The sequence below is a fragment of the Phyllobates terribilis genome, unplaced genomic scaffold (genome assembly GCF_046119375.1).
Source record: "Phyllobates terribilis strain yellow unplaced genomic scaffold, ASM4611937v1 Scaffold_2__4_contigs__length_985480577, whole genome shotgun sequence".
Classification (NCBI taxonomy): Eukaryota; Metazoa; Chordata; class Amphibia; order Anura; family Dendrobatidae; genus Phyllobates; species Phyllobates terribilis.
The window spans coordinates 339,716,993-339,743,755 of record NW_027362762.1 but is presented as its reverse complement, the minus strand read 5'-3'; the positions used below and the strand labels follow the sequence as shown (position 1 = coordinate 339,743,755).

Here is a 26,763-nt window from a genome sequence, read left to right as displayed (position 1 = left end):
CCTTTTCTCCTACAGTTTATCCTAAAACAGAATTTAAAGTATGTGTTGTGGTCGCTTCAGGCTTTTCTACTTCTGGATTTTTTAAAGCACAGCACTGGATTAACCTGTTTGAATTAGCAGGAACTCCCTGGCCGCCTCCCAAATGCCTGAGAGCTGATCTCCGAGAAATCTTGGACACTCATGAGTAAAGTATACTAAAGAAGTGTCAGCATGCTTGATCTGTTTTTACTTCTGTTCTTCCCCTGTCTAGGTACTAAAGCAGTATCTGTGATGGGTTAGTATAGGGACCATCTGAAAAATCTATTGCACTACTCTGTGTATAATTACTGTAACTGTTTCTTGAGAGTCCATTTTTAGGGGAAAATCTCATTGTTTTTATTACAAGCAACAAAGGCAAACAAGCCATAAGTTAAAGAGCAGTGTGGGATACAAAAAATAGATAAAACACAAAACAATATTAGGTAGAAAGAGCAAAATATAAAATGTATATAGAAAATAAAATGAAGGTAAATATTGATTGAACATAAGTATTATTTATTACTAATTTCTGGAGTATCACTGATAACTTGTTCTGATAGTCTTACAGGGGCTTGTCATGGTAGAAAATATCAAGAATAAGGCTATGTTCACATATCATGGTTTTCTCAGCGGTTTTTGATACTTTTTTATGCAAATTTTTAGCTGCTTTTTACATTACCAACAAAGTCTAAGGCTGTGTGCCCACTATGTGTTTTTCAAGCGTTTTTGCTGCGGAATTTCCACAGCGTAAACGCTTGCAAAACGCTTGGTGATCCGTGCCCCATGATCCCGAATGAAAATGTGCATGTTCTGTGCCCATGCAGCGGAATTTTCCGCAGCGGATTTTCCTTGAGGAAAAATCCTCAGCATGTCCATTATTTGTGCGTTTCTGCATGCAGATTTGAGGTCCCAATGCATTTGAAAAACGCAAGTCAAATCTGCATGTAAAAACGCGTGTAAAATCCCCAAGTGTTTTTACTGCCAAGAACATGCAGAAACGCTGCAGAAATTTTCTGCTTCATTTCTGCATCGTGGGCACATACCCTAAGTCTATTGTAACATACCTGGCGGCGTCCTTGCATGGTGGTCCATCTCCCACTGTGCAAGAGGGCGCACTTGATCTCCTGTCCAGAATGTCTCTCTGGCTTCCCTCCATGCTGTCTGTTTGTGTCTGTTTCTGCTGCTTAAGGGCGGCGCCCGATCACTTCCTGCCTTTTGTACCTGCTGTGGGTCACACCCCTTGTGCGTCCTCAGCCTATTGCTGTCTGTCACTTGGTATATAGCTCAGCAGCTCCCTTCTATCCCTGCCTGAGCATAGTGTTTCCTTCAGTGTGTGCTTGCACTCTGAAGGTGCCAGGTCCCATTCTTTGTTTCCTTGTCTGCCTTTCCTGGAGGCTGTATTTCCAGGCCTGTCTGAACTGAGTCCTGTATGTCTTCTGCTTTGCGGTATCAGCTCCCGTGTCTGAACTGAGTCCTGTATGTCTCCTGCTTTGCGGTATCAGCTCCCGTGTCTGAACTGAGTCCTGTATGTCTCCTGCTTTTCGGTATTAGTTCCCGTGTCTGAACTGAGTCCTTTCTGTGTTCTCTTGTCTGTCCTGTCTGAACACGCTCCTAGCCTGTTCCTCCTGCCTTCTAGGGGCCGATTACCTAGACCCGTTCCTGTATCTTGTCTGACCTGTCTGAACACGCTCCTAGCCTGTTCCTCTCGCCTTCTAGTGGCCGATTTCCTAGACCCGCTCCTGTGTCTGGTCTGTCCTGTCTGAACACGCTCCTTGCCTGTTCGCTCCGCCTTCTAGTGGCCGATTTCCTAGACCCGCTCCTGTGTCTGGTCTGTCCTGTCTGAACACGCTCCTTGCCTGTTCGTTCCGCCTCTCTGGGGGCCGTATTCCCAGACCCGCTCCTGTATCCCTCTGCAGTGTCGGTCTCCTCCGTACACTCAGTTCCAGTCTGAACTCTCTCCTGTCCTTTACCTGTTCTGCCTGTATTGTTCCTTAGTCCCGGTGTGTACTGGGTCCTATCCCGCCTGTGTTCCTACCTGCTAGTGCCTCCCTGTCTGCACTCTAGCTGTGCTTGCCTTTACCCCCCTGCCTGCATACCCGCCTGCCTGCATACCAGTCGTGCCTGCCTATACCCACCAGTCTGTGTGCCAGCCTACCAGCCTGTTCCTGTATTCCCCTGTGTGGGTCAACAGCCGTGTCCGGGGTCTGTCCTGGAGTAGCACCTGGTCCCTCTGCTCGGTTCCTCCTTGGTGCACTGGCGTCGTATGCCGTCGTGCGACCCTGGTCGGATCGGGTGAATACCTAGTCACGCCCCTCCAGGCATTCACTCTCCGGCACGGTCCAGTGGAATCACTACCAATCACACGCACACGCCGCTTAGCCCGGGCGTGTGCATAACATCTATGAGATTCCAGAAATCTCATGCAAACATCATGGTTTTTTTTTTGTTCAGGATTTTGTGCTTTGCATGTTTTTTTGCAAAATAGAGCATATCACTTTTTTCAGTGTTTTTTCACCCATTGGAAGTAATGGATGGTGAAAAAAACGCTGAAAAAAAATGCACCAAAAACGCAGGTGGCAGGTTTTTCAGTGTTTTTTGTGCCAAAATCACAATGATTTTTTTTTTTTTTTCACTGAACTTCATGTACATGCATATAAGAGACAAAAGGACAGTGGAAAAAACGCACTAAAAAATAAGTGAAAACACAAGAAAAATCCTGAACAACCTCCTTGCAAGAGATCAGGTTTTGCTGCTGAAAAAGAAAACGCTGAAAAAACCATGACGTGTGAACATAGCCAACATAACTCACACCAGCGTATACATTGGGCAAATGCTATCCAATTTTTTTCATCACTCCTGGAAAATACCAGGAGGATGAAAAGATAACCTGCCTGTTACAAGGTGGTTAATATATAGACTCAGCAGGTGTCACCGATTTTCTAAGTAAATATATTTGTAAAGGTGCTCTTGACATTAAATTCTCACCAGAAGTCAGTAACAACCCATCCAATCCAAACAGGATTACACAATTAGGGCCAAAGTATTTGGACAGTGACAGAATCTTCGTGATTTGGGCTCTGCATGTCACGGCGCTAACTTGCATGCGTCCTCAGCGCCACCCCACTCACCGTGGTCATCACGGTGCGTCTCCTCACACCATGGAGTGGTACCTGGTGTCTAACTGTGGCCCAGCCTATCCTCACCACCAGAGGCTCTAATGAAGACCCGATAGACACCTGGTCACGTCCCTCCAGGGTAAGCCCAGCCCATGGCTCAGTAAGTCTACACCCACCAGTGTTACACTGTATGCTGTTATTTTTTATTTAAAATGAAACAACTGAGATGGAATTGAAGTGTATACAGACTTTCAGATTTAATTAAAGGGGTTGAACAAAAATATAACTGTAAAAGTAACTGGACAAATTAAGTTTACCATAAATAAAATGTTCATTTTTAATACTTTGTAAAGACTCCTTTGCAGGCAATGACTGCCTGAAGTCTGGAAGCCATGGACATCACCAAAAGCCTTGTGATACTTTGCCAGGAATTTACTGCAGCTGACTACAGTTGTTGCTTGTTAGTGTCTCTTTCTGCCGTAAGTGTTTTCTTAAGCATGTGAAATGCCCACTCAATGGGGTTGAGATCTGGTGATTGACTCGGCCATTGCAGAATATTCCACTTCTTTGCTTTAAACTCCTGAGTTGCTTTTACAGTATGTTTTGGGTCATTGTCCATCTGTAGTGTGAAACGCCGTCCAATCAACCTTGCTACATTTGGTTGAATCTGAGAAGAAAGTATCGCCCTGTACACTCAGAATTCATTCGGCTGCTTCTGTCTTCAGTCACATTATCAATAAACACTAGTGACCCAGTGTCATTGGAAGCCATGTATGCCCATGCCATCAGACTGCCTCCACCATATTTTGCAGATGATGTGATGTGCTTTGGCTCATGAGCCATTCCAAGCCTTCTCCATACTTTCTTCAAATTATTCTGGCACAGGTTGATCTTAGTTTTATTTGTCCAAAGAGTGCTTTTCCAGAACTGGGCTGGCTTCTTTAGATATTTTTGGGAAAGTCTAATGTGGCCTTTCTATTTTTAAGGCTCATTAATAGTTTGCACATTGTGACGAACCATCTGTATTTGCTCTCATGAAGTAACATAGTAACAAAGTTTTTAAGGTTGAAGGAAGACTAAGTCCATCTAGTTCAACCCATAGCCTAACATGTTGATCCAGAGGAAGGCAAAAAAAAAACATGTGGCAAACACTAAGCTCCACATTGGGAAAAAAATTCCTTCCTGACTCCATACGGCAATCAGACTAGTTCCCTGGATCAACGCCCTATCAAGGAATCTAGTATATATAAAGTGTAATATTATACTTTTCAAGAAAGGCATCCATGCCCTTCTTAAATTTTAGTAGTGATTCATTACAACATCATGCGGCAGAGAGTTCCATAGTCTCACTGCTCTTACAGTAAAGAATCTGCGTCTGTGATTATGATTAAACCTTCTTTCCTCCAGACGTACAAGATGCCCCCTTGTCCCCGTCTCAGGCATCAGAGTAAAAAGATCAGTAGAAAGGTCTTTGTACAGTCCCCTCATATACTTGTACATAGTAATAAGATCACACCTATGCCTTCGTTTTTCCAAACTAAATAACCCCAAGTGTAATAACCTGTCTTAGTATTGCAGACCCCCCCCCAGTCCTCTAATAACCTTGTTCGCTCTTCTCTGCACCCTCTCTAGTTCAGCTATGTATTTCTTATACGCCGGAGACCAGATCTGTACACAGTATTCTAAGCGTGGTCGCACTAGTGACTTGTATAGAGGTAAAATTATGTTCTCCTCATGAGCATCTATGCCTCTTCTAATGCATCCCATTATTTTATTTGCCTTTGCAGCAGCTGCCTGACACTGGCCACCAAACGTGAGCTTGTCGTCCACCAATACACCCAGGTCTTTTTCAGTTACAGTTTTGCGCAGTGTTTTACAATTAAGCATATAATTATACATTTTATTTCCTCTGCCCAAGTGCATTACTTTACATTTATCCCCATTAGTTTACATATATCCTCCTGTAATCTAAAATTGTCCTCCTCTGTATTGATTACCCTGCAGAGTTTAGTGTCATCTGCAAATATTGAAATACTACTCTGTATGCCCCCTAAAAGGTCATTAATAAATATGTTAAAAAGAAGCGGGCCCAACACTGACCCCTGTGGTACCCCACTGTTAACTGTGACCCTGTCTGAGCGTGTACCATTAATAACCACCCTTTGTTTCCTATCACTGAGCCAGTTCTTAACCCACTTACATATATTTTCCACTATCCCCATTGTTCTCATTTTATGTATCAACCTTTTGTGTGAAACCGTATCAAAAGCTTTTGAAAAGTCCATATACACAGCATCCACTGCATTTCCTTGGTCCAGTCCGGAACTTTGACAGGAACGGTCCCTCGTAAACCATGTTGATATTGGGTCATGAGGTTATTCTTCTTCAGATACTCTAGTATAGCATCTCTTAGGAAACCCTCCAGGATTTTACCCACAGTAGAGGTTAAGCTTACTGGCCTATAATTTCCAAGTTCAGTTTTTGTCCCCTTTTTGAATATTGGCACCACATTTGCTATACGCCAGTCCTGTGGCTCATCAAGAGAATGCCAAGAGTGTGCAAAGCAGTCATCAAAGCAAAAGTTGGCTACTTTGAAAAACCTAGAATATAAAACATATTTTCAGTTGTTTCACACTTTTTTGTTAAGTATATAATTCCACATGTGTTAATTCATAGTTTTGATGCCTTCAGTGTGAATGTACAATTTTCATAGTCATGAAAATACAGAAAAATCTTTAAATGAGGTGTGTCCAAACTTTTGGTCTGTACTGTAAGTCTCCTCACTCCTTTACCCCTTAGATCTCATTGTGAGACATGTAACTAACATAGAACAGTAGAACTGAACTTCATCTCCTTACAAACACATTTGCTCCAGCTTTCACAGCCCTGCCGTATTACAACAATATTGCAGCCCCGTCTGCCTGTGAGATGGAAGCTGAGAGGAACTTGCAGATGTGTCAGTTATAATCACACACAGCTCTGCAGTGAGGTCAGGACAGCAGGGAGCGGACATTACACATCACAGCGGTAATACCCCTTTTATTAAAAATAAGCTCTTGAGACAGATACTCATGCAGATCAGAGTCCACCCCATTATCTTTAACCGCTAATTTACACATAAGAAAACGATTCATTTCTCTGGAATAAAACATGGGATTGCAGATATCAAGGTATCATTTTATTCAGCTTTTTATAACCTACATGTCTATATAGTGTAACGGGTCTGGGAGGCGGAACCTCTGAGCAACTTATACAAGGGGGCGGTCCTTGTAAGGAAGCGGGTGGCGACCAGGGAAGACAGGCAGGCAGTCACAGCAGGTGACCGGGACAGTCTCTGGGTAAACGGGCAGGAGGTCACGGCAAGTGACCGGGACAGTCTCTGGGTAAACGGGCAGGAGGTCACAGCAAGTGACCGGGACAGTCTCTGGGTAAACGGGCAGGAGGTCACAGCAAGTGACCGGGACAGTCTCTGGGTAAACGGGCAGGTACGACCTGTGACGGCTGAGCCTCCAGGTAGGCTAGCAGGCAGATGGCAGATGAGTGCTCCCAGGTGAGCAGGCGAGAGTCTCTGGATAAGCAGGTGGTCACAGCATGTGACGGCGGAGCCTCCAGGTAGGCTAACAGGCAGGTAGCAGATGAGCGCTCCCAGGTGAGCGGGCAAGAGTCTCTGGACTGGCAGGTGGTCACGGCACGTGACGGCGGAGCCTCCAGGTAGGCTAACAGGCAGGTAGCAGATGAGCGCTCCCAGGTGAGCGGGCAAGAGTCTCTGGACTGGCAGGTGGTCACAGCACGTGACGGCGGAGCTTCCAGGTAGGCTAACAGGCAGGTAGCAGATGAGCGCTCCCAGGTGAGCGGGTTAGCTGGTCCATAGACAGACTGACAGGAGTCGGAAGGCAGACCGTCGGACCTCAGGCTAGCAAACGGGTAAGCGGATAACAGGCAGGAATCAGACAGCAAACTGGCTGGAAACTGGCAGGTAACTGGCAGGTAACTGGCAACGGGACCTGAGGGCTGAAGCAGAGTAGTGAACAGTGCAACAACATTGCTCGGGCACCTCCATTTTGGAGGAGGTGCCTTATATATGGAGGGATCCTCCGGCCATTGGCCGGGGACTCCTTAGGGCGACGCGCGCGGCCCCTTTAAGAGAGGGGGAGCGCGCGCGCCCTAAGCACAGTGACCGGGAAGGAGCGCGCGCTGCAAGCAGAGCGGGAGGAAGCCGCCGGGCACGGAGCAGAGAGGTGAGGGGAACAGCGTCCCTGCCTAGCAGGAGGCAGGGACGCCGACGCTACAGTACCCCCCCCTTTAGGCCCCCCCTTTTTTAGGCCAGACAGAAATTTAGCAAGGATGAGAGGGGCATGGATGTTCTCCCGGGGCTCCCATGTTCTCTCCTCAGGACCAAACCCCTTCCAATCCACTAGAAAAAAGGTCTTTCCTCTTACCCTTTTGGTGGCCAGAATGTTCTCTACCTCAAACTCGTCTTCAGCAGAAACCGGAGCAGGAGGCGTACCTGTAGACTTGGAAAAGGAGTTAAGTACCACGGGTTTGAGAAGAGATACATGGAAGGAGTTAGGGATCCGTAAGTTGGCCGGGAGTTTCAATTTATAGGCCACCGGGTTGATCTGTTTGATAACCTCCAGTGGGCCGATGAACCGAGGCCCTAACTTATAGGAAGGAATCTTGAGCCGAACATATTTGGATGAGAGCCAGACTTTATCTCCGGGACGAAATTGTGGGGAATCCAGGCGTTTTTGTCGGCGTGTCTCTTCATCCGCTCTGACGACTGAAGGAGTGCGGATCGGGTACTCTCCCAAATGGAGGAAAATTTGCTAACGAGAGATTCCGCGGCCGGGTTGTCCACAGAGGTGGAGACAGGAAAAGGGATCCGAGGATGCTGACCGAAGACTACAAAAAACGGGGATTTAGAAGAAGATTCGCTCTCGTGATTGTTGTAAGAGAACTCGGCCCATGGTAGGAGATCCACCCAGTCTGAATGGTGGGCATTAACGAAGTGGCGGAGGTAACTGGTCAAATTCTGAATGATCCGCTCCACTTGACCATTGGACTGTGGGTGGTAAGCGGAGGAGAAGTCCAGGGTGACGTCGAGCAGTTTACATGTGGCTCTCTAGAAGCGTGAGGTGAACTGAACCCCACGATCCGACACGATGTGGAGAGGCAGACCATGGAGACGGAAGATGTGGCGGATAAAGTCTTTAGCTAGCTCGGGAGCAGACGGGAGGCCTGGCAGGGGAATAAAATGAGCCATTTTGGAAAAGCGGTCAGCGACCACCCAAATGACCGTACAACCGGCAGAGACGGGGAGATCTGTTATGAAGTCCATAGCTATATGTTGCCACGGGGCAGCAGGCACAGGCAGAGGAAGAAGGCGGCCGGCAGGCAGGTGTCTCAGAACTTTGTTGCGGGCGCAGGACACACAGGCGGAAACAAAGTCAATTACATCCTTGTGCAGGGTAGGCCACCAGTAGTGCCGGGTAATAAGCTGGAGGGTCTTTTTCTGACCGGCGTGCCCAGCTAGCTTAGACGAGTGACCCCAGTGTAGAATCTTCTCCCGATCGGACTCCGTTACGAACGTCTTACCGGGAGGGACACGATTTAGGCCCACGGGGGCTACCTGCATTACTCTGGCGGGATCGATGATGTGTTTAGGCTCCTCCTCAAGATCAGACACCAGAAAGGATCGGGACAGGGCGTCAGCTTTGATGTTTTTGTCAGCCGGACGAAAATGAAGAATGAAATCAAAGCGGGCAAAAAACAAAGACCACCGGGCTTGGCGCGGGTTAAGTCTCTGGGCGCTCTGGAGATATGCCAAGTTCTTGTGGTCAGTGTAAATTATTACCGGGTGGAGAGCCCCCTCGAGCAGGTAACGCCACTCCTCCAGTGCCATCTTAATGGCCAACAATTCTCGGTCTCCTATAGAATAATTGCGCTCAGAAGAGGAGAAAAGTTTGGAGAAAAAGCCGCAGGTTACCTTTCTTCCAGAAGAAGATTTTTGGGTAAGTACCGCCCCAGCTCCGGAGGAGGAGGCGTCAACTTCTAGGAAGAATTCTTTGTTGCCGTCCGGACGATGCAGCACCGAGGCGGAGAGGAAGGCCTGTTTTAAGGAAAGAAATGCCTCCTCTGCTTCGGGCGGCCATTCTCTGGGGTTCGTACCTTTACGGGTGAGAGCAGAGATAGGGGCGGTCCGGGAAGAGAAGTGCGGTATAAACAGGCGGTAATAGTTGGCGAAGCCCAGGAACCGCTGAATAGCCTTCAACCCCTCTGGTCGGGGCCACTTCTGGATGGCAGACAGTCTCTCAGGATCCATTTGTAGACCTGTCTGAGAGATTATGTAGCCCAGAAATGGAAGAGAGGTCTGCTCAAAGATGCACTTCTCATATTTATCATAGAGGTGGTTCTGCCTGAGCCTGAGCAGGACCTGACGAACGTCCCTCCGGTGAGTAGGAAGATCTGGAGAGAAGACCAAGATATCGTCCAGGTACACCACCACGCAGGAGTAGAGAAGATCACGGAAGATGTCATTGACCAACTCTTGAAAGACGGCAGGAGCGTTACAGAGACCGAAGGGCATCACAAGGTACTCATAGTGGCCGTCCCGGGTATTGAATGCCGTCTTCCACTCATCCCCCTGACGGATACGGACCAGGTATACGCCCCACAGAGATCCAGTTTGGTGAAGATTCTAGCCCCCCTCAGACGGTCAAATAATTCAGGAATAAGCGGAAGGGGGTATTTATTCTTCACAGTAATCTGGTTTAGGCCTCTATAGTCTATACATGGACGGAGTGAGCCGTCCTTTTTGACAAAGAAGAAGCCTGCTCCCTCCGGGGAGGTAGATTTCCGGATAAATCCCCGGGCCAGGTTCTCCTCAATATATTCAGACATGGACCGGGTTTCAGTAGCGGACAAAGGGTAGATTCGCCCACGGGGAGGAGTAGAGCCGGGCATCAGGTCGATTGGGCAGTCGTATGGTCTATGAGGAGGTAAAGTCTCTGCCTCTTTTTTATTGAAGACATCCGCATAAGACCAATAGGGAACCGGAAGACTGGGCAGATTAGCTGGGGTAGGAGAAGGACGGGCAGGACGAACGGGAACTAGACAAGTCTTATGGCAGTCCTGTCCCCAGCGAAGGACCTCTCCGGTCTGCCAGTCAAGCACGGGTGCATGTTTCTGGAGCCAAGGCAGGCCAAGCAATAGTGCGTGAGAGAGTCCAGGCAGAACATGAAAGGAGATGCTCTCAGAATGCAGCATTCCCACCTGTAGAGTCAGAGATTCGGTGATGAGTTGGATGGGATGTGGTAAGAGACCCCCATCCACGGCGGCGACAGATAAAGGTACGGCCAGAGGTTTGGTGGGAATGTGGTATTTTTCTACCAGGGATTGAGAGATGAGATTTCCAGCAGCTCCAGAGTCAAGTTGAGCCAGTTCAAAATAGCGGTTCTCTCCGCAGAAGATAGAAACAGACAGCATCAGGGATGGAGAGGGTTTACTTTTGTCTAGGGCGACCTCTCTGAGCGATCCTAGACACAGGCGTTTCCCGACCTCTCAGGGCAGGAACGGATCCGGTGCTCCTTACTGCCACAGTAGAAACAGCTCCCCTCAGCACGACGTAAGTCTTGACGGGTCTTGACCATCTTGGTCTGGTCGACCTGCATAGGCTCAGGTGAGTGTGCCTGGGGAGTAACAGAGGGAGTGACGGGTCTCTGGAAGGTAGGGACTAGACGTGGAATCCTCCTCTCACGGGTGACCTCCCTAGCGCGCTCCTGGAACCGGATGTCAATCCGGGTGGCAAGTGTAATCAAGTCGTCGAGAGTGGTAGGAATGTCCCGACCGGCGAGTTCATCTTTAATACGGCCGGACAGACCCTCCCAGAAGACGGACACCAGGGCGTCGTTATCCCAGGCCAGCTCCGAAGCAAGGGTACGGAACCGTATGGCATATTGGCCCACGGTGAGACTCCCTTGACGGAGGCGTAGCAGAGATGAGGCGGATGAGGTCTTCCGTCCGGGTTCGTCGAAGACCTTCCGGAAAGCCATGAGAAAGGCTGGCAGGTCGGACACCAGAGGGTCTCCTCTCTCCCATAGAGGATTTAGCCAAGCCAGTGCCTCTCCCGTGAGATGGGACATGATGAAGGCTACTTTGGCCCGGTCGGAATTAAACTGGTGGGACTGGTGTTCAAAGTGCAGGGTGCACTGGTTAATGAAGCCCCGAGCTTGAGCGGAGTCGCCTCCGAAGCGAGGAGGTGCAGAAATCCGGATTCCAGAGCAGGATACTATGGTATTGGTGGGCAGCGGAGCAGCCGGGCTGCGAGTCATGACACTAGCGGTGGTTGCTGGTGGGGCAGTCAAAGTGTCCAGGCGAGTATTGACATTCTGCAGGTGACCCAGGATGGACTCCTGTTGGGACCTCTGTCGGGACAGTTCATGACAAAGGTCCGAGAGTGAGGGAGCTTGGGTGCCACCGGGTTCCATGGCCCGAGCAAACTGTAACGGGTCTGGGAGGCGGAACCTCTGAGCAACTTATACAAGGGGGCGGTCCTTGTAAGGAAGCGGGTGGCGACCAGGGAAGACAGGCAGGCAGTCACAGCAGGTGACCGGGACAGTCTCTGGGTAAACGGGCAGGAGGTCACGGCAAGTGACCGGGACAGTCTCTGGGTAAACGGGCAGGAGGTCACAGCAAGTGACTAGGACAGTCTCTGGGTAAACGGGCAGGAGGTCACAGCAAGTGACCGGGACAGTCTCTGGGTAAACGGGCAGGAGGTCACGGCAAGTGACCGGGACAGTCTCTGGGTAAACGGGCAGGAGGTCACAGCAAGTGACCGGGACAGTCTCTGGGTAAACGGGCAGGTACGACCTGTGACGGCTGAGCCTCCAGGTAGGCTAGCAGGCAGATGGCAGATGAGCACTCCCAGGTGAGCGGGCAAGAGTCTCTGGACTGGCAGGTGGTCACGGCACGTGACGGCGGAGCCTCCAGGTAGGCTAACAGGCAGGTAGCAGATGAGCGCTCCCAGGTGAGCGGGCAAGAGTCTCTGGACTGGCAGGTGGTCACAGCACGTGACAGCGGAGCCTCCAGGTAGGCTAACAGGCAGGTAGCAGATGAGCGCTCCCAGGTGAGCGGGTTAGCTGGTCCATAGACAGACTGACAGGAGTCGGAAGGCAGACCGTCGGACCTCAGGCTAGCAAACTGGTAAGCGGATAACAGGCAAGAATCAGACAGCAAACTGGCAGGTAACTGGAAACGGGACCTGAGGGCTGAAGCAGAGTAGTGAACAGTGCAACAACATTGCTCGGGCACCTCCATTTTGGAGGAGGTGCCATATATATGGAGGGATCCTCCGGCCATTGGCCGGGGACTCCTTAGGGCGACGCGCGCGGCCCCTTTAAGAGAGGGGGAGCGCGCGCGCCCTAAGCACAGTGACCGGGGGAGAGCGGGCACTGCAAGCCGCCGGGCACGGAGCAGAGAGGTGAGGGGAACAGCGTCCCTGCCTAGCAGGAGGCAGGGACGCCGACGCTACATATAGACAGCTTGTGAGGGTTGATTCTATTGACAGATTCCCTTTAACATGAATTTAGCCTCCTATGATGCAGTGTTACGGTGCCGGGTGGTGGAACCACTGTGCCGTGGTACAAGGAGGGACCGGAGGGGCGTGACTAGAGGCTTCACACGAACCGACCTTGGCTATATTGCAGCTTAGTCGACTCCATGAACCAAGAATGGACCGGCGAGGTGGACCAGGTGGTACTCCGGGACCGACCTTGTGAGAGCAGGCGACTCCCACAGGACTGGTGACAGGTGCCGACTGGTACGGCAGATAGGCACGGTTAGAAGGTGGGCACGGCCGGTAGACAGGCTGGCGGGTACGGCTTGATAGACAGGCTGGCGGGCGCGGCTTGATAGCACAAGGACCTGAGGGCTGGAGAGAGTGTTTAGCAAACAAACTACTACATTGCACAGGCACCTCCATTTTGGAGGAGGTGCCTTAAATAGCAGATGTCCTCCTGGCTGGGGACATTTTAGGACGTTGCGCGCGGCCCCTTTAAGGAGTAGGTAGCACGCGCGCCATAAGCACAGTGACTGGGGATCTGCGGCGTACCCTGGGCAAGCACAGCATGGGAGCCAGGAGGAGGAGCGGTGGATGCTGCACCGGAGCGGCGGCGGTAAGGGGATCGTCGTCTTTGCTGGCCAGGAGGCAGAGACGTTGACGCTATATGCTGCTACTATGTATGTGGTTGTAACACCTGCCAGATCTAGATGCCATTTATAACTTACTAAATATAGTTAGAATGTGGAATACATATCTTTTAATTTACTTAGTAGGCCTATTTCTAAGTGTTATTGCCTCTAGGATCTACATATCACTTTCTGTGGTTTTTTAAGCTGCAGTAGGGGCACATAGAAAATAAAGGAATAATAACTTAGCTGACAGCTGAAGACAGCAGCTGAATGAAGCCTCATCTCTTTAGTACAGGAAATGTTGTTCTCCAGACCATCTGTTCTACAGTATAGAAAGGAGAGAAGTCCTTTTCTGTTTTTTTTTTACAGTTGTATATTCTGGTATTTGTGTGTTCTATGAAGCCTTAAAGGTCTTGTCCAGGCATTATTTATTTTATTTATTTATTTTGCTCACTAATTCCACTGAATTTACGACATTATCGGCACTGTCCCCATTGGGGGGTCACAATCTAGATTCCCCATATGTATGTCTTTGGAATGTGGGAGGAAACCGGAGAGCCCAGAGGAAACCCACATAAACACTGGGAGGACATACAGGCATCAATATAAAATCAGTTGGGGTCCAGCGCTCTGCACCAATCAGCTGTTATAAGCTCTGAAGACGACTGGATGTAAACACTTTGAATGGAGCTGCAATGCACAGCTCTATACAATGTGCAGTGGGTACCACAGAATAGCTCAGAATTCACATAATAGTTGTTCTATTCAATAGGATCTGCCCCGCAGTACCCTGCAGCGGCTGCTGCACATTGAATGGAGCTGCGCAATGCAGATCCGTTCAAAGTGTTTACATACAGTCGCTTCCAGAGCTTATAATAGTTGATCGTGGGGGTGCTTTGTGCCGGATCCCCACTGATCAGTAATTGATGACCTATCTTGAGGACACTTTTTGGAAAGACATTTAAAAATTATTATGGGCCAGATTCATCAAAGCTTACATGCTAGACCCCAAGTGATTGGAAAGTTACCCATTTAAGGGACTAATAAATTGTTGTATGTAGACATATCATAGCTTTATATTCAACCAATAATAAGAACTAAAACTGTTTTGAAAAACCGTATGCCCTATCTATCTTAGATTTTAAAGGGTCTGCCGGCCTTAAGCTACAAGTCTGCAGTCACTCTATGTGACTACATATGTGTGAATCCTCACATTATGTGCACCGAGAATGGCAGGTGTGTGGCTGCAAGGATGTGATTTGCATACATGCGGTCACTTGTCGACTAGATGAGCACTCAATGCAAGTGTATTGAGCAAGACCAGACACAGTCTAGTCAGAATGTGGCCAGAAGTTTGTAAATTGCATACTTGCGGTTACATGACCGCCCGCTCCTGACACCAGAGTAGCCTCAAGGCACGCAATGCACATGTTGTGAGGATTCACATAGAGTGTCTGCAAACTTAGGCCGGACAACCCCTTTAACGGCAATGGAGAGCAACGACTTATTGTCCAAAACAATGCTGTTTTCATCTGTGGTAGTAGTGCAGTCCCCTGGCTAACCACTAGTTGGTGTGTGAACACAAACTTATTGTGACACCAGTTTTGTGGAAAGATATTAAGTTATTATGTTAAGGTAGTAATTGTATGCTATGGTTATTCCCTTGTGATAGAACAGTACAGATACATGCCTCTTCCTTCCTTTCAATGTGCATCATTTAATAATACCTCATTAGAGAAATATTTCTATCGTACTGCGTCTTTAATAACACTGCAGTTGGCCAAGATAAAGCTCTATGCTGTAATTACCCTGGAATTTTTCTGTCATTTTTATCTTTTTCAGCCTTTTAATGGATAATCCACAGATTAGGTACACCATGAAAAGAGGATTATATGATGGCAGCCAGTCTTTTTACTTATTGTCATTATACGTTGAATATCTCATTTTAATGTACTGCTAAAGCTCGGTTGCAAAATAAAAAGATCTGATTGATGTGGAATGATTTTAGACTTTATAGCAGGTCACTCTTTTCATACCCCGGTTAATTACTTTTCTATTCTATTACTATTCTTTTAGGCTAATAAAGAAAAAAAATGAGGTTCAGACTATAACCTGAGTTTACTATTAGTGGTATGTGTAGCTGTCAAGTAGATTATTACTGTGCATATTGATTTATTGGGAAATTGAAACGGATGTGTCATCAGGAAATAGCTTATAGTTTAAATCAGGTTTTTGTAATAAACCTTATAATAAACTCACACTTCTTGTTCTGTATGGACAACTTTTCAGGAGTCTCGTTAGCATCACAGACAGGATTACAAGGAGGGGTAACACCTCCTGTATATAGTTATTAACACAAGATCCACCAATCACCATAGGTCACAGCTCACCTCCTCCCCCTTCCTTCACAATGACCTTTGCCCAGATTAGAGCATGCTCAGATGATTCTTCTATAAGACAGTCTGAGTCTTTATGTTGCTGTTAATGTCTATGTGCTCAACAAGAAGTCAAAGTCTTATATTAGACTCAGTGGTCATTGAAATTAGTATTGTATTTAATAGTAATATTAAAAATAAAAGATATAAGAATAAAATAAATATGTTTCTATAAAAGCTGATTAAACAATAGATAATTTTCTGTTCATACAGTCCTTTAAACTACTGGTTATATGATTTTTCTAACTATTTGGATTTATTGGTGTTAAAGAGTACAGTAAATTATTTTTATTTTTACCAGATTTTAATTGTATGCTCACATGTATTCAGTCCACTGGTATCATCTGCGCATCATGATTCATGCATTTGCCAATGTGTCTCAATAAAGGTTATGGCAGTGTATACTTGACATGACATGTGATACTTGGTGTCATAATATCGCTGTGCGGTGCAGCCAGATCTCGGTTTCATCACGTAGCTGTATTTACAAGTACCTGTCCTATATACAGGGAATATGTTTTAATCCCAGTGGTGCTTAAAATGGATTAGATATCTATAGAGACCTGCAGACAGTCCCTCAAGTGTTACACCTGGGTTTATCCTTTCAAATTCTTTGTTTCTCTGGATTAAGTATATCCAGAGCTGTCTAGCCATCCTTTATGGTTAAGTCTGTTTTTAGAGAGCTTTTGGGTCGGACATATCCTACAAACTTTTCAAGCAAAGACTGTTTCAGGAAACGCTCCTTTTGGGTATGTGCACACGTCCTCTTTTTCTGCCAGAATCTGACTGAAAAAGCTCTACAAAATCAATCCATAAAATGACATGTTGCTGTGCACATTTTCCTTCTTATGTCACTTCTTTTAGCCACTTCAGGGTTTGGAAACCCTAAAGCTATGTTCACACATTGCGTTTTTGCTGCATTTTTTTTCTGCAGCAAAACCTGGTACTGTACTAAGATGTGTGAACATAGTCTTTTTCAGCATTTTTTGATGCGTTTTTTGATGCAAATTTTCATCTGCGTTTTACAGTACCAGCAAAGTCTGAGATTCCAGAAATCTCATGCACACATCTTGTTTTTTTTGCAAAATAGAGCAAGTCACTTCTTTCAATGTTTTTTTCACCCATTGGAAGTAATGGGTGGTGAAAAAAACGCAGGTGTCAGGTTTTTCAGCGGTTTTTGTGCCAAAACCATAATGAGTTTTTTTTCACTGAACTTTATGTACATGCATAAAAGAGACAAAAGGACAGTGAAAAAAACGCTGAAAAAACGCACCAGAAAACAAGCAAAAAAGCAAAAAAAATCCTGAACAAACCTCCTGGCAAGAGATCAGGTTTTGCTGCAGAATAAAAACGCTGCAAAAACGCAATGTGTGAACATAGTCTAAGCCGTTAAAAGAAGTGACATGATCATCCTTCAGAAGCAGCGTGCTCTCTATACTTATCAGTATTATGCTGTGTGCCCACTATGCATTTTTTAAGTGTTTCCGCAGCGGCAATTCCGCTGCAGAAACGCTTAAAAAAAGCTTGGTAGAAGGTCTGCAATGTTCCGCAATGATAATCCGCATGTGCTGTGCACATGCTGCGGAAATTTCCGCTGCAGATTATCATTGCGGAAAAATCCGCAGCACTACCAATTATTTTGCGTAATCGCCGCTATTGAGTTGCATTGAATCGCTTAATATCCGCATGACTACATGTACACATGTGGATATTAAGCGATTCAATGTGCGGATGGTACCCGGGTCTGGAGAAGAGGAGACTCTCCTCCAGACCCGGGTACCATAAGTACCTGTAAAAAAAAAAAAAGAATTTAAAATAAAAAAATACATTATACTCACCTTCTGATGGCCCCCGGTCTCCTGTATGATGTGTCCTGACTCTCCGGCAGCTCGCGATGGTCTAAAAGGACCTGCCATGACGTCATTAGTCATGTGACGGGTCACACGACCGCCAAGGTCCTTTTACACAACCGCGAGACACCGGGGAGACTGGACGCATCGGATAAGGAGACCGGGGGCCATCAGAAGGTGAGTATAATGTTTTTTTTAATTTTTTTTACCATTTTTATCTTTTTTTAAACTAACTTGGTCACAATATAAAAAATCCATGCCGGTTGCATGGATTTATATAGTGTGACCAAGTTGTCAAGCACTTTCCAAGTGATGCTAAAATCGCTTGGAAAGCGCTTAACAACCCGCATGCGAAATCGCATGTGGAAAACGCTTCATTTCCGCTCGTCTCTGGCAGGAAAAACGCATGTAAAATCCGCATGCTTTTTTTCTGCCAGGGAGATGCACAAACGCTCAGGAAAAATCCGGAGCATTTCTGCATCGTGGGCACATAGCCTTAGAGTGAAAGCCGCTGGCAGTGCAGACTCCGCAAGAACGATGGCAAAGCTGCCTCCGAAAAACGACCACAGGAAGACTGAAGTGTCTTTGCCAGGGGAAACTCGGTGGCTGCGCTGGCATCTGGATGACTCTGTGCACATATTGTTTTTGGGGAGTTTTTGAAGTTTTTTTTTTATCCTGAAGTGGTTTTTAAGAGTTTGGCATATTTTTTTCAGCCTTTTTATATGATAATGCCAAGTTTGGAGTAGATTTCATCAAGATCAACTATAGAGAAGTGACATGCACTTTCTTTTTGCACCATGCACTTTTTAAAACCTCTTCACGAAAAAAAAATGCAGAAAACTCCTCATATGAACAGCATAGTGAATTTCCAATCGGAATGAATAGGGAGAGTTTTACAAGTGTTTTTGACACTTTTTTTTTTCCTTTTAGAAGGATTTTGGAGGGATCTGCTAAAAAAACCCATGTAAACATAGCCCAAAACATGCATTAAAAAATCAGTAAAAATTGCTGATAGACATTATACGAATCGATTGCACTTGTTTATTTTCATTTCCACATAGGGTGGTAGAAAAATTGCACCACATTTGCCACGAAAAAATTAGTTTTATACAATCGTTATTTTTTAAATACATTTCTAAATTATTTCAAACCATTACAATCTTTATCTAGATTTATTCCTACTCTGCATGAAGTGAATAATCCATGGCTAGAATTCTTTTTTTCTTGTCTTTTCGGAATGACTTGGTTGGATCTTGAAGTTGGCCTATCACTGTTAAAGTTTTGACTTTTCAAGCCAAGGCTGGTTTAGTACAGTTTGTATTGTGATTCGTTCCCTATTCTAATGTGCTTATAGAATTTACTTGTAAATACCAAACATATAAGTATCATCTTTCTTTTTACCGCATTGTCAGCTCACTTATCCACAATCCACTGAAAGTAACGTCTGGTACATAAAAGAGAAAATTAATGCACATTGTCCTGCAAAGTTTGCAAACTAGTAGAACTTGCTTTGGATAGGACTTTATAAGCCTTTTGTCCATTTTTTTTTACTTTGTTGGATTTAGATTATTTGGTCGCGTGTCATGGGGGCCGGCAGCAGGTTCGGAAAGCTTGTCTGAGCTGCCTTGCTCCAAGGTCATTAAGGTTATTATGATTTAATCTGCTTTCCGTTATGTATACCTTCTAAACAACCTCCTGTTCTGTTTCACTAATTGCCTAAAGAAAGTGTGCAGAATGAATAGAAGAATAAAAGGATTTAGCGCTGTAGTGGTGCCAAACAGTTCAAGTGTTGGGCATGTCAGGCCATTGGCTTCAGCAGCACCAGTAAGGCTATTACAGTGACACTGATTCTCCTTTCCAATGAATGGTGCCTCCCAGGACTATACTCTGGAGAAACACTAAGCTGGCACACGACTTGTTTAATGAAGTAGCAGAGCAGCGGTTGTTTGTGAAGGAACAAAGGAGGGAAAGTGGTGTAACATGTAAATGTGTCTTGACCCAAGATTCATGTTTCTGATACAAAGGATTTTTAATCATACCTTATAATGTTTAAAAGGGACCTTGCCATGTCAAAAAACGCTATTATCCTGCAGATTATGGGGTTAATCTGCAGGTTAATAGCATTCTAAAGCCGTGCAGCTGCCATACTGAAAGCCCAGCTGCAGAGAGGGCATGAACTGTATTCCTCCTGGCAGCCACCGGCTTTCAGTCACTGCTTAGTACATAGTGACCGGCGGCTGTAACCAGGCCCTGGCACTGATGGACAGCCGGCTCTGTACTGATTCACTGTTGAGTCAGCTGTCAGTAAGTGCAAGAGCCTGGTTATAGCTTACTATGTACTGAGCGGTGACTGCAGCCTTTAATAGTTTTACAGAATTTGTATTCTGAAGACCTATCCTTACCCATATACAGTATTGTTCAAAATAATAGCAGTGTGTTCAAAAACACGAGCTAAGCACAACATCTTTATACTAGTTTTTATTTCCATGCATTGGGAACATTGCACACGGTTTTCTAACTCAAAACATGAAGAGAAATATTTATGATTTTTAACTGCTTAACAAAAAATGAACATTGGGCGGTTCAAAAAATAGCAGTGTCTGCATTTGTCTTTACAAACTCACAATATGTACTCTTTTTTTGAGGATTTAACATTCCTGTGAATCACTAACCTAATATTTAGTTGTATACCCACAGTTTATTAGAACTGCTTCACATCTATGTTGCATAGAGTCGCCCAACTTCTTGCACCTGTCAACTGTTATTCCAGCCCAGAATACTTTGACTGTATCCCACATTTTTTTGGCTTTGCCTCAGAAACTGTATTTTTGATGTCACCCCATAAGTGTTCTAGGTGATTAAGGTCTGGGGATTGGGCAGGCCACCCCATAATCTCAAATGTGTTGGACTGGAACCAAGATTTTGCTCATTTACTGGTGTGTTTAGAGCTGTTGTCTTGTTGAAACACCCATTTCAACGGCATATTCTCTTCAGCGTAAGGCAACATTACCTCAAGTATTTTAATATATACAAACTGATCCATGATCCTTGGTATTCGCTAAATAGGTCCAGCATCATAGTAAGAGAAACATGCCCATATCATGATGCTTGCACCACCATGCTTCACTGTCTTCAGAGTGTACTGTGGCTTGAATACAGAGTTTGGGGGTCGTCTGATAAACTGTCTGCAGCCCTTGGACCCAAAAAGAACAATTTTATTTTCATCAGTCCACAAAATGTTTCTCCATTTCTCTTTAGGCCAGTTGATGTGTTCTTTTGAAAATTGTATCCGTTTCAGTACATGTGTTTTTTTTAACAATGGGATTTTGTGGGGACTTCTTGCTAAGAGATTAGCTTCACACAGGCGTCTTCTAACTGTCACAGTACTCACAGGTAATTTGAGACTGTCTTTGATCATCCTGGAGCTGATCATTGGCTGAGCCTTTGCCATTCTGGCTATTCTTCCGTTTTCTTCCACGTCTCTATGGTTTTGCTTTCCATTTTAAAGCATTGGAGATCATTTTAGCTGAACAACCTATCATTGTCTGCACTTCTTCATAAGTTTTACCCTCTCCAGTCAACTTTGATTAAAAAGTATGCTGTTCTTCTGAACAATGTCTCGAACGACCCATATTTCTCAGGCTTTCAAGGAGAAATGCATGTACAACATGTGCTGGCTTCACAGGTGTGAATCAGGGCCACCTGATTCACACCTGTTTCTTCACAGAATGATTGACCTCACTAATTGAACTCCACACTGCTATTATTTTGAACATACCCCCTTTCATTTAATTATTCAAATACACAAACTCAAAAACATGCAGATCATGAAGCTGAGTCTGTTGGTTTTCTTAGAATCTACTGCACCAACTGGTAAATTGTTTGACATGTGGTAATATAACTTATACCAAAAACAGTGATTAATCTAGTTCGTCATATTGGATTGCTATTATTTTGAACACTACTGTACACATTAGATTTAGGCTCAGGTTTGCCAGCTTAACTTTTTATTTTTTTTGGACAGTTTTTAAAAAATTGCCTGTCTGTAGTTTTTTGATAAACACTTTGGAAAACCATAATAAATGATTATGATTATAAGTGATACATGTCTACAGCCCATAATTCTGAAATGAAGACATTATCTGCATTCAATGTAAACTGAAAAATGATGATAATTGCAGACAAAATAATCTGTATAAGTTTCTTCAGCTACAAAAAAATCACGGATGCCTTAAACTTTTCTTACGGACAGAGAAACAAGTGCCTTGTTTTTACGGATTGTCCTGGAATTTCTATACAGTTGGCAGCAATGCTGATGCTGGCTGAACCGCACTATAACTACAGGATCTGCCGACAGTCTAATGTATATGGGAGCCCCGGATAATTGATTGTTGGAGTAGTTAAGGATCCAGAATGACCGATTTTGGACTGACGATCGTTTTGTTCTCCTTAATACACCATTCCAGCGTTTTTGTTATATCTCACGCTGGAGTCCAGCTGCTAATCTAAGGTCCCTGACCCTAGTATTATACTTATCAGTTGCCATCTTGAGCTCTTCCCAGCACCGCTCCAGTCCTGATCTGCCATCTTGTGACTGCAACTTCTGACCGGAAGTCAGAGGTAACAGTTACAAGCTCTCAGTGCAAGCCTATGAGAGCCTTGTTCTGGCCGTCATAGACTTACATCGAGTTGTGACTTTTTGTTCGCTCCAATAAACTACTGAAGTGATCCGGCAGGTCACAACCTGCTGGAGAACATCCGGAGCGGCGCCGCTAAAAGATGAAGACAGTGGCTGGTAAGTAAGAGACTAGGTGCAGGTAACGTAGATCAGGGTTCCCCAACTCCAGTCCTCAAGGCCCACCAACAGGTCATGTTTTCAGGATTTCCTTAGTATTACACAGGTGATGGAATTATTGCCTGTGCAGGTGATGTAATTATCACCTGTGCAATACTAAGGAAATCCTGAAAACATGACCTGTTGGTGGGCCTTGAGGACTGGAGTTGGGGAACCCTGTCGTAGATTAGTAGCACTACTGCAGTGCTGCGATAAAAATAAAAACGCTGGTGTGGTGCTTTACAATAAGTTGGTGGTGGCTCTTTCATAGAGAACACAGTAGGGCTTGCCCTAACGGGCGCTCCTGTTTATGGGAGATGGGCAGGATGACTGCCGGCTGAACAGTCTTCCAAATCGTTAATCCTCCAACAGCCATCTAAATTGTATGGGTAGCTTTAGGATTTATAGCTCTCATGGTGGCTAGATCTACAAAGTATACAGAAAACACAATGGCTCCATCCACTGTGTAGTGGTTGTTCTCAAGTTCTGCAGCCAAGCTCCTATTGAAGTGAATCAGCACTGAGCTGCAGTACAGTCACTTTTTTTGTATTTTTGTTCCGTTTATAGAAGCTGAAATATAGTGTTATTACTGTATCCCTGGACACACGACCTCGGCGGCGCCTTACGTCCTGGTGACTGGGGCTCAAGTACAGATATCTGCAAAGCCTAAGTGGTGCTCACTGTGGTCATTATTGTATTTTTGGCCTACACATCGCTCTCTATTTTAAATAATTTCCCCTTATTTAAATAATTGATCACTAATATCTATATTTCATCTCTATATTATTGGTTGTATATGCATGCCTCGTTAATAATACTGTTGCACGTCTTGTGAGTAGTGATATGATAAGAACAATTTGTAGTTTTTGATTACCATCTTTCTTTATTACACTAATTTGGTGACTACTATTGGTTTTGCCCTATGTAGTGTAGTATGAAATAGAAACGAGTGGGTAGTCTAGTGAAAGGACAGATCTGCAATTGTCCTGGCCATTGCTGTTATACATAATAGCATTTTGTGACTTCACGCGGTGTTTTTGTTCCCGCTTAGTCCCCTGTTGTTGTGTTATCTTATCCTCCGCACTGCACTCTGTGTCTGTCAGTGGGTCGGTTTTATATTCCTGGTATGGGGATTATGGAGGCCAATGTTGGGGTCGAGCTACATGGTGAGAAGTAGGTGGAGTAGCGCAGCTGCTGTCTAGTAATCCTACCAGACAAATCTAGCCAGCCATTATAAAGTGTAATGATGAACAGTGCAGAACGGCCGTCCACCCACAACACCCCAGGTCTTGTCTGCCTGTTCATGTTTGTATTTATTACACACGGGGTGTGTGCCGCGGAAAATGGAAATGTTAATCATACATCTACCATGTAACATATATTATTTGCTCAGGTAGTGGCTAACCACACAGTGCTTACTGTTGTCACGTATGTCACAGCTTTTCCTTTGTTCTGTTTTCCATAGATGTGCCCCTGTGTATTTATGATCAGACTGCATGCAATTTAGTGATGATGATGATTATAGCTTTCTGGGTCTGTACATAATATCAGCGCTGTTAGCACTATTCTAGCAATCTCACTACTAAGGGGTCATTTTTCTATCCATTGTATGTCAGGAAAAATGCTGTATTGTTTTGACCTTTTTCTTCCTAGTGTATATTGGTGTTGTTTTTTTGGGGGGAGTACAAAACGCTCAGCCACATGCTGTAAATGAATCAGAAATAAAACATTATAAGCAACATTTTTTCGTGTTATTTCACACTTTTTTGGTCCTTTTTTAAATGTATCGTGCTCCAAGTATCACATTTTCTCAGGCTTTTTCCAATAGACTTGTATAGAGTATAGGAAAAAACAAAAGCCACATGTCCAAGTGAAAAAAAAAAAAAACTCCCCAAAATAACGTTTGAAAAAAGTGAATTATGTAATCAAATGAATGGCAATTTTTTCATGAAAAAAAACACAAACAAAACACTTCAACGAAACCGTATGTGAACACGGATACCATGGACTTGTGTAAGGAAAGTCTGCTGTGTGTTACAGTCCTAGCGTTGTGAATAGTGCCAGTAGTGTGAGGTAAAAAGGCAGCACGAGAAGGCTAGGTTCACATTAATACATCACTCTCCACCAAGCATTATGCCAGAGATTTGTCAAAATACATGTGGGTGCAGCATTCCTCAATAAATCTAACCTAACTTAGACCATGTGCACACATTGAGTATTTAGTGAGTTTTTTACATCAGTATTTGTAAACCAAAACCAGGAGTGGGTGATAAATACAGAAGTGGTGATGTGTTTCTATTATACTTTTCCTCTGATTGTTCCTCACCTGGTTTTGGCTTACAAATACTGATGTAAAAAAAACTCACCAAAGGCCACGGCCCCCCTATCAGTATTTGGTCAGTATTTTTTCCCAGGAGTGGGTGATAAATGCAGAATTGGTGACTTGTTTCTATTATACCTTTTCTCTGATTGTTCCTCACCTGGTTTTGGCTCCCACTCCTGAGAAAAAATACTGACCGAATACTGACCACACTCTGATCAAACTCAATTGATTAAGACCCATACATGGGTCGAAAGTTCGAAACGCGTAAAGTTTCATGTTCATTTGGGATTAGTTATCTCTGTCTGTCTTGATCTCTACAAATGTTTTTATGAGGATTTGAATAAAGCAAGAATTTTTTTTAAATATTAAGAAGATGTGCTGGATATTTGTATCAATTGATCAGAGTGTCAGCATAGTGTGATCCATTTCTGTCAGATGAAAAGAAGATGAAGAAAAAAATTTCTCCATCTTCTCTATGCTGTCAGTCTGGGGAAATCTGAAAGCATTCGGATGTCATCCGAGTGCAGTTCGATGTTTTCCACTGACTCATTGACTTGCTTGGCAGAGTGCGATCTGAATATCAGATAAAACTCAGACATGTAACGATTTTTTTCTTCGGACCTAGTTGGTTTGAGGAAAAAATCTGACAAGTGCACGGCTCTATAGAATATCATTGGTCTGGGTGCAATCCGATGTTTTGTCGGATCGCACAGGCACCGATTAATACAGTCATATGCACGAGCCCTGAAGGTGATTTATTCCGCCACTTGAAAATGGCTGAATGGGAGGTCTGAATTGTTGTATGTCTCTGTACTGATTTGGGATTATTAAATCTTCACGTTCATTAATTGGAGTGCTTCTTTCATTTTTCTGTTTATTTTATTTTTTTTTTTTCGTAGGACTGTGAATAAGATGTGACAAAATCTCATCCACATGCTTCGAAAAAAATCTGCAGTGAAAATTAACTGGCGCATTGGATATGAAATCTGGAGATTTCACCTTTTTCAAATAGTGAAAGGTGCGGCCAATCCGCAGTTCAATTTTCCACCATGACATTTGCTGCCTTTTTTTTTTTTGCAGTGGGCATATATCCTAATTGTATTAAATTCTTTCTACATACAATATTTTCTTGGATTGTCTTTATTGTTTTACTGCATAATATATGTTTTTTTACTTTGCATTTGAAGAAAATACCTGAAGACTTAACACTAGATGCCTTACTGGAGATGAGTGAGTTAAAAGTGAAAGAAACCATGAAGAGGTATGGAGCTAGCACAGAAGAGTGCTCTCGGCTGAATGGCGCCCTTACCTGTTTAAGGAAACTAGCGTGGCCAGGTAAAGCCATCTTATGTACCACACTTTATATAATATAGCATATGATGGTCTTGGGAGGTATGTTGAAAATTTAGCAAATATGCTTCTATTATTAAAGGGACCTGTCACTTGATTTATGCTGCCCCAACCACAGGCAGCATGGATTGAACCTGGCTGCATGATTGCAGACCAAAGACAGAGACTAAATTAGTTCAGTTGCACTTTAAATTGAATACATTTTCAGTTTCTCAATATCAACTAATTAATTAATGTGGAAGACTACCAGTAGTGAGAGCTTATCCCCTTCACGACATCCGCCGTACATGTACGGCGCAAGTAGGGAGCGGGCTCACAAGGTGAGCCTGCCCAATACCCAGCAGCTAATGGCTGTGATACACAGCCAGGGTCTGCCTCTTAAAGTTGTAGGCGGAGCTCTGCCCAAGACTGTTAACCTGTTAGGCCACGTTCAGTATTTTACCTCAGTATTTGTAAGCCAAAACCAGGAGTGGGTGATAAATACAGAAGTGGTGACGGGTTTCTATTATACTTTTCCTCTGATTGTTCCACTCCTGATTTTGGCTACAAATACTGATGTAAAAAAACGGATCAAATACTGAACGTGTGAACGTGGCCTTAAATGAGATTGACAGCGAAATTAACAGTGCTCTAGCATTGGAGCACGTCA

At 44.7% G+C, this 26,763-nt stretch overlaps 1 protein-coding gene across 1 annotated transcript in view; it reads left to right on the top strand.

Annotated features, from left to right (window-relative positions):
• The window catches only part of KSR1 (kinase suppressor of ras 1), a 185,321-nt gene that overhangs the window by 104,940 nt on the left and 53,618 nt on the right, over window positions 1–26,763 (top strand). Inside the window, exon 3 of the mRNA XM_073664572.1 lies at window positions 25,952–26,099. Coding sequence (XP_073520673.1) covers window positions 25,952–26,099 — 148 coding nt within the window. The remainder of the gene's footprint in view (window positions 1–25,951; window positions 26,100–26,763) is intronic.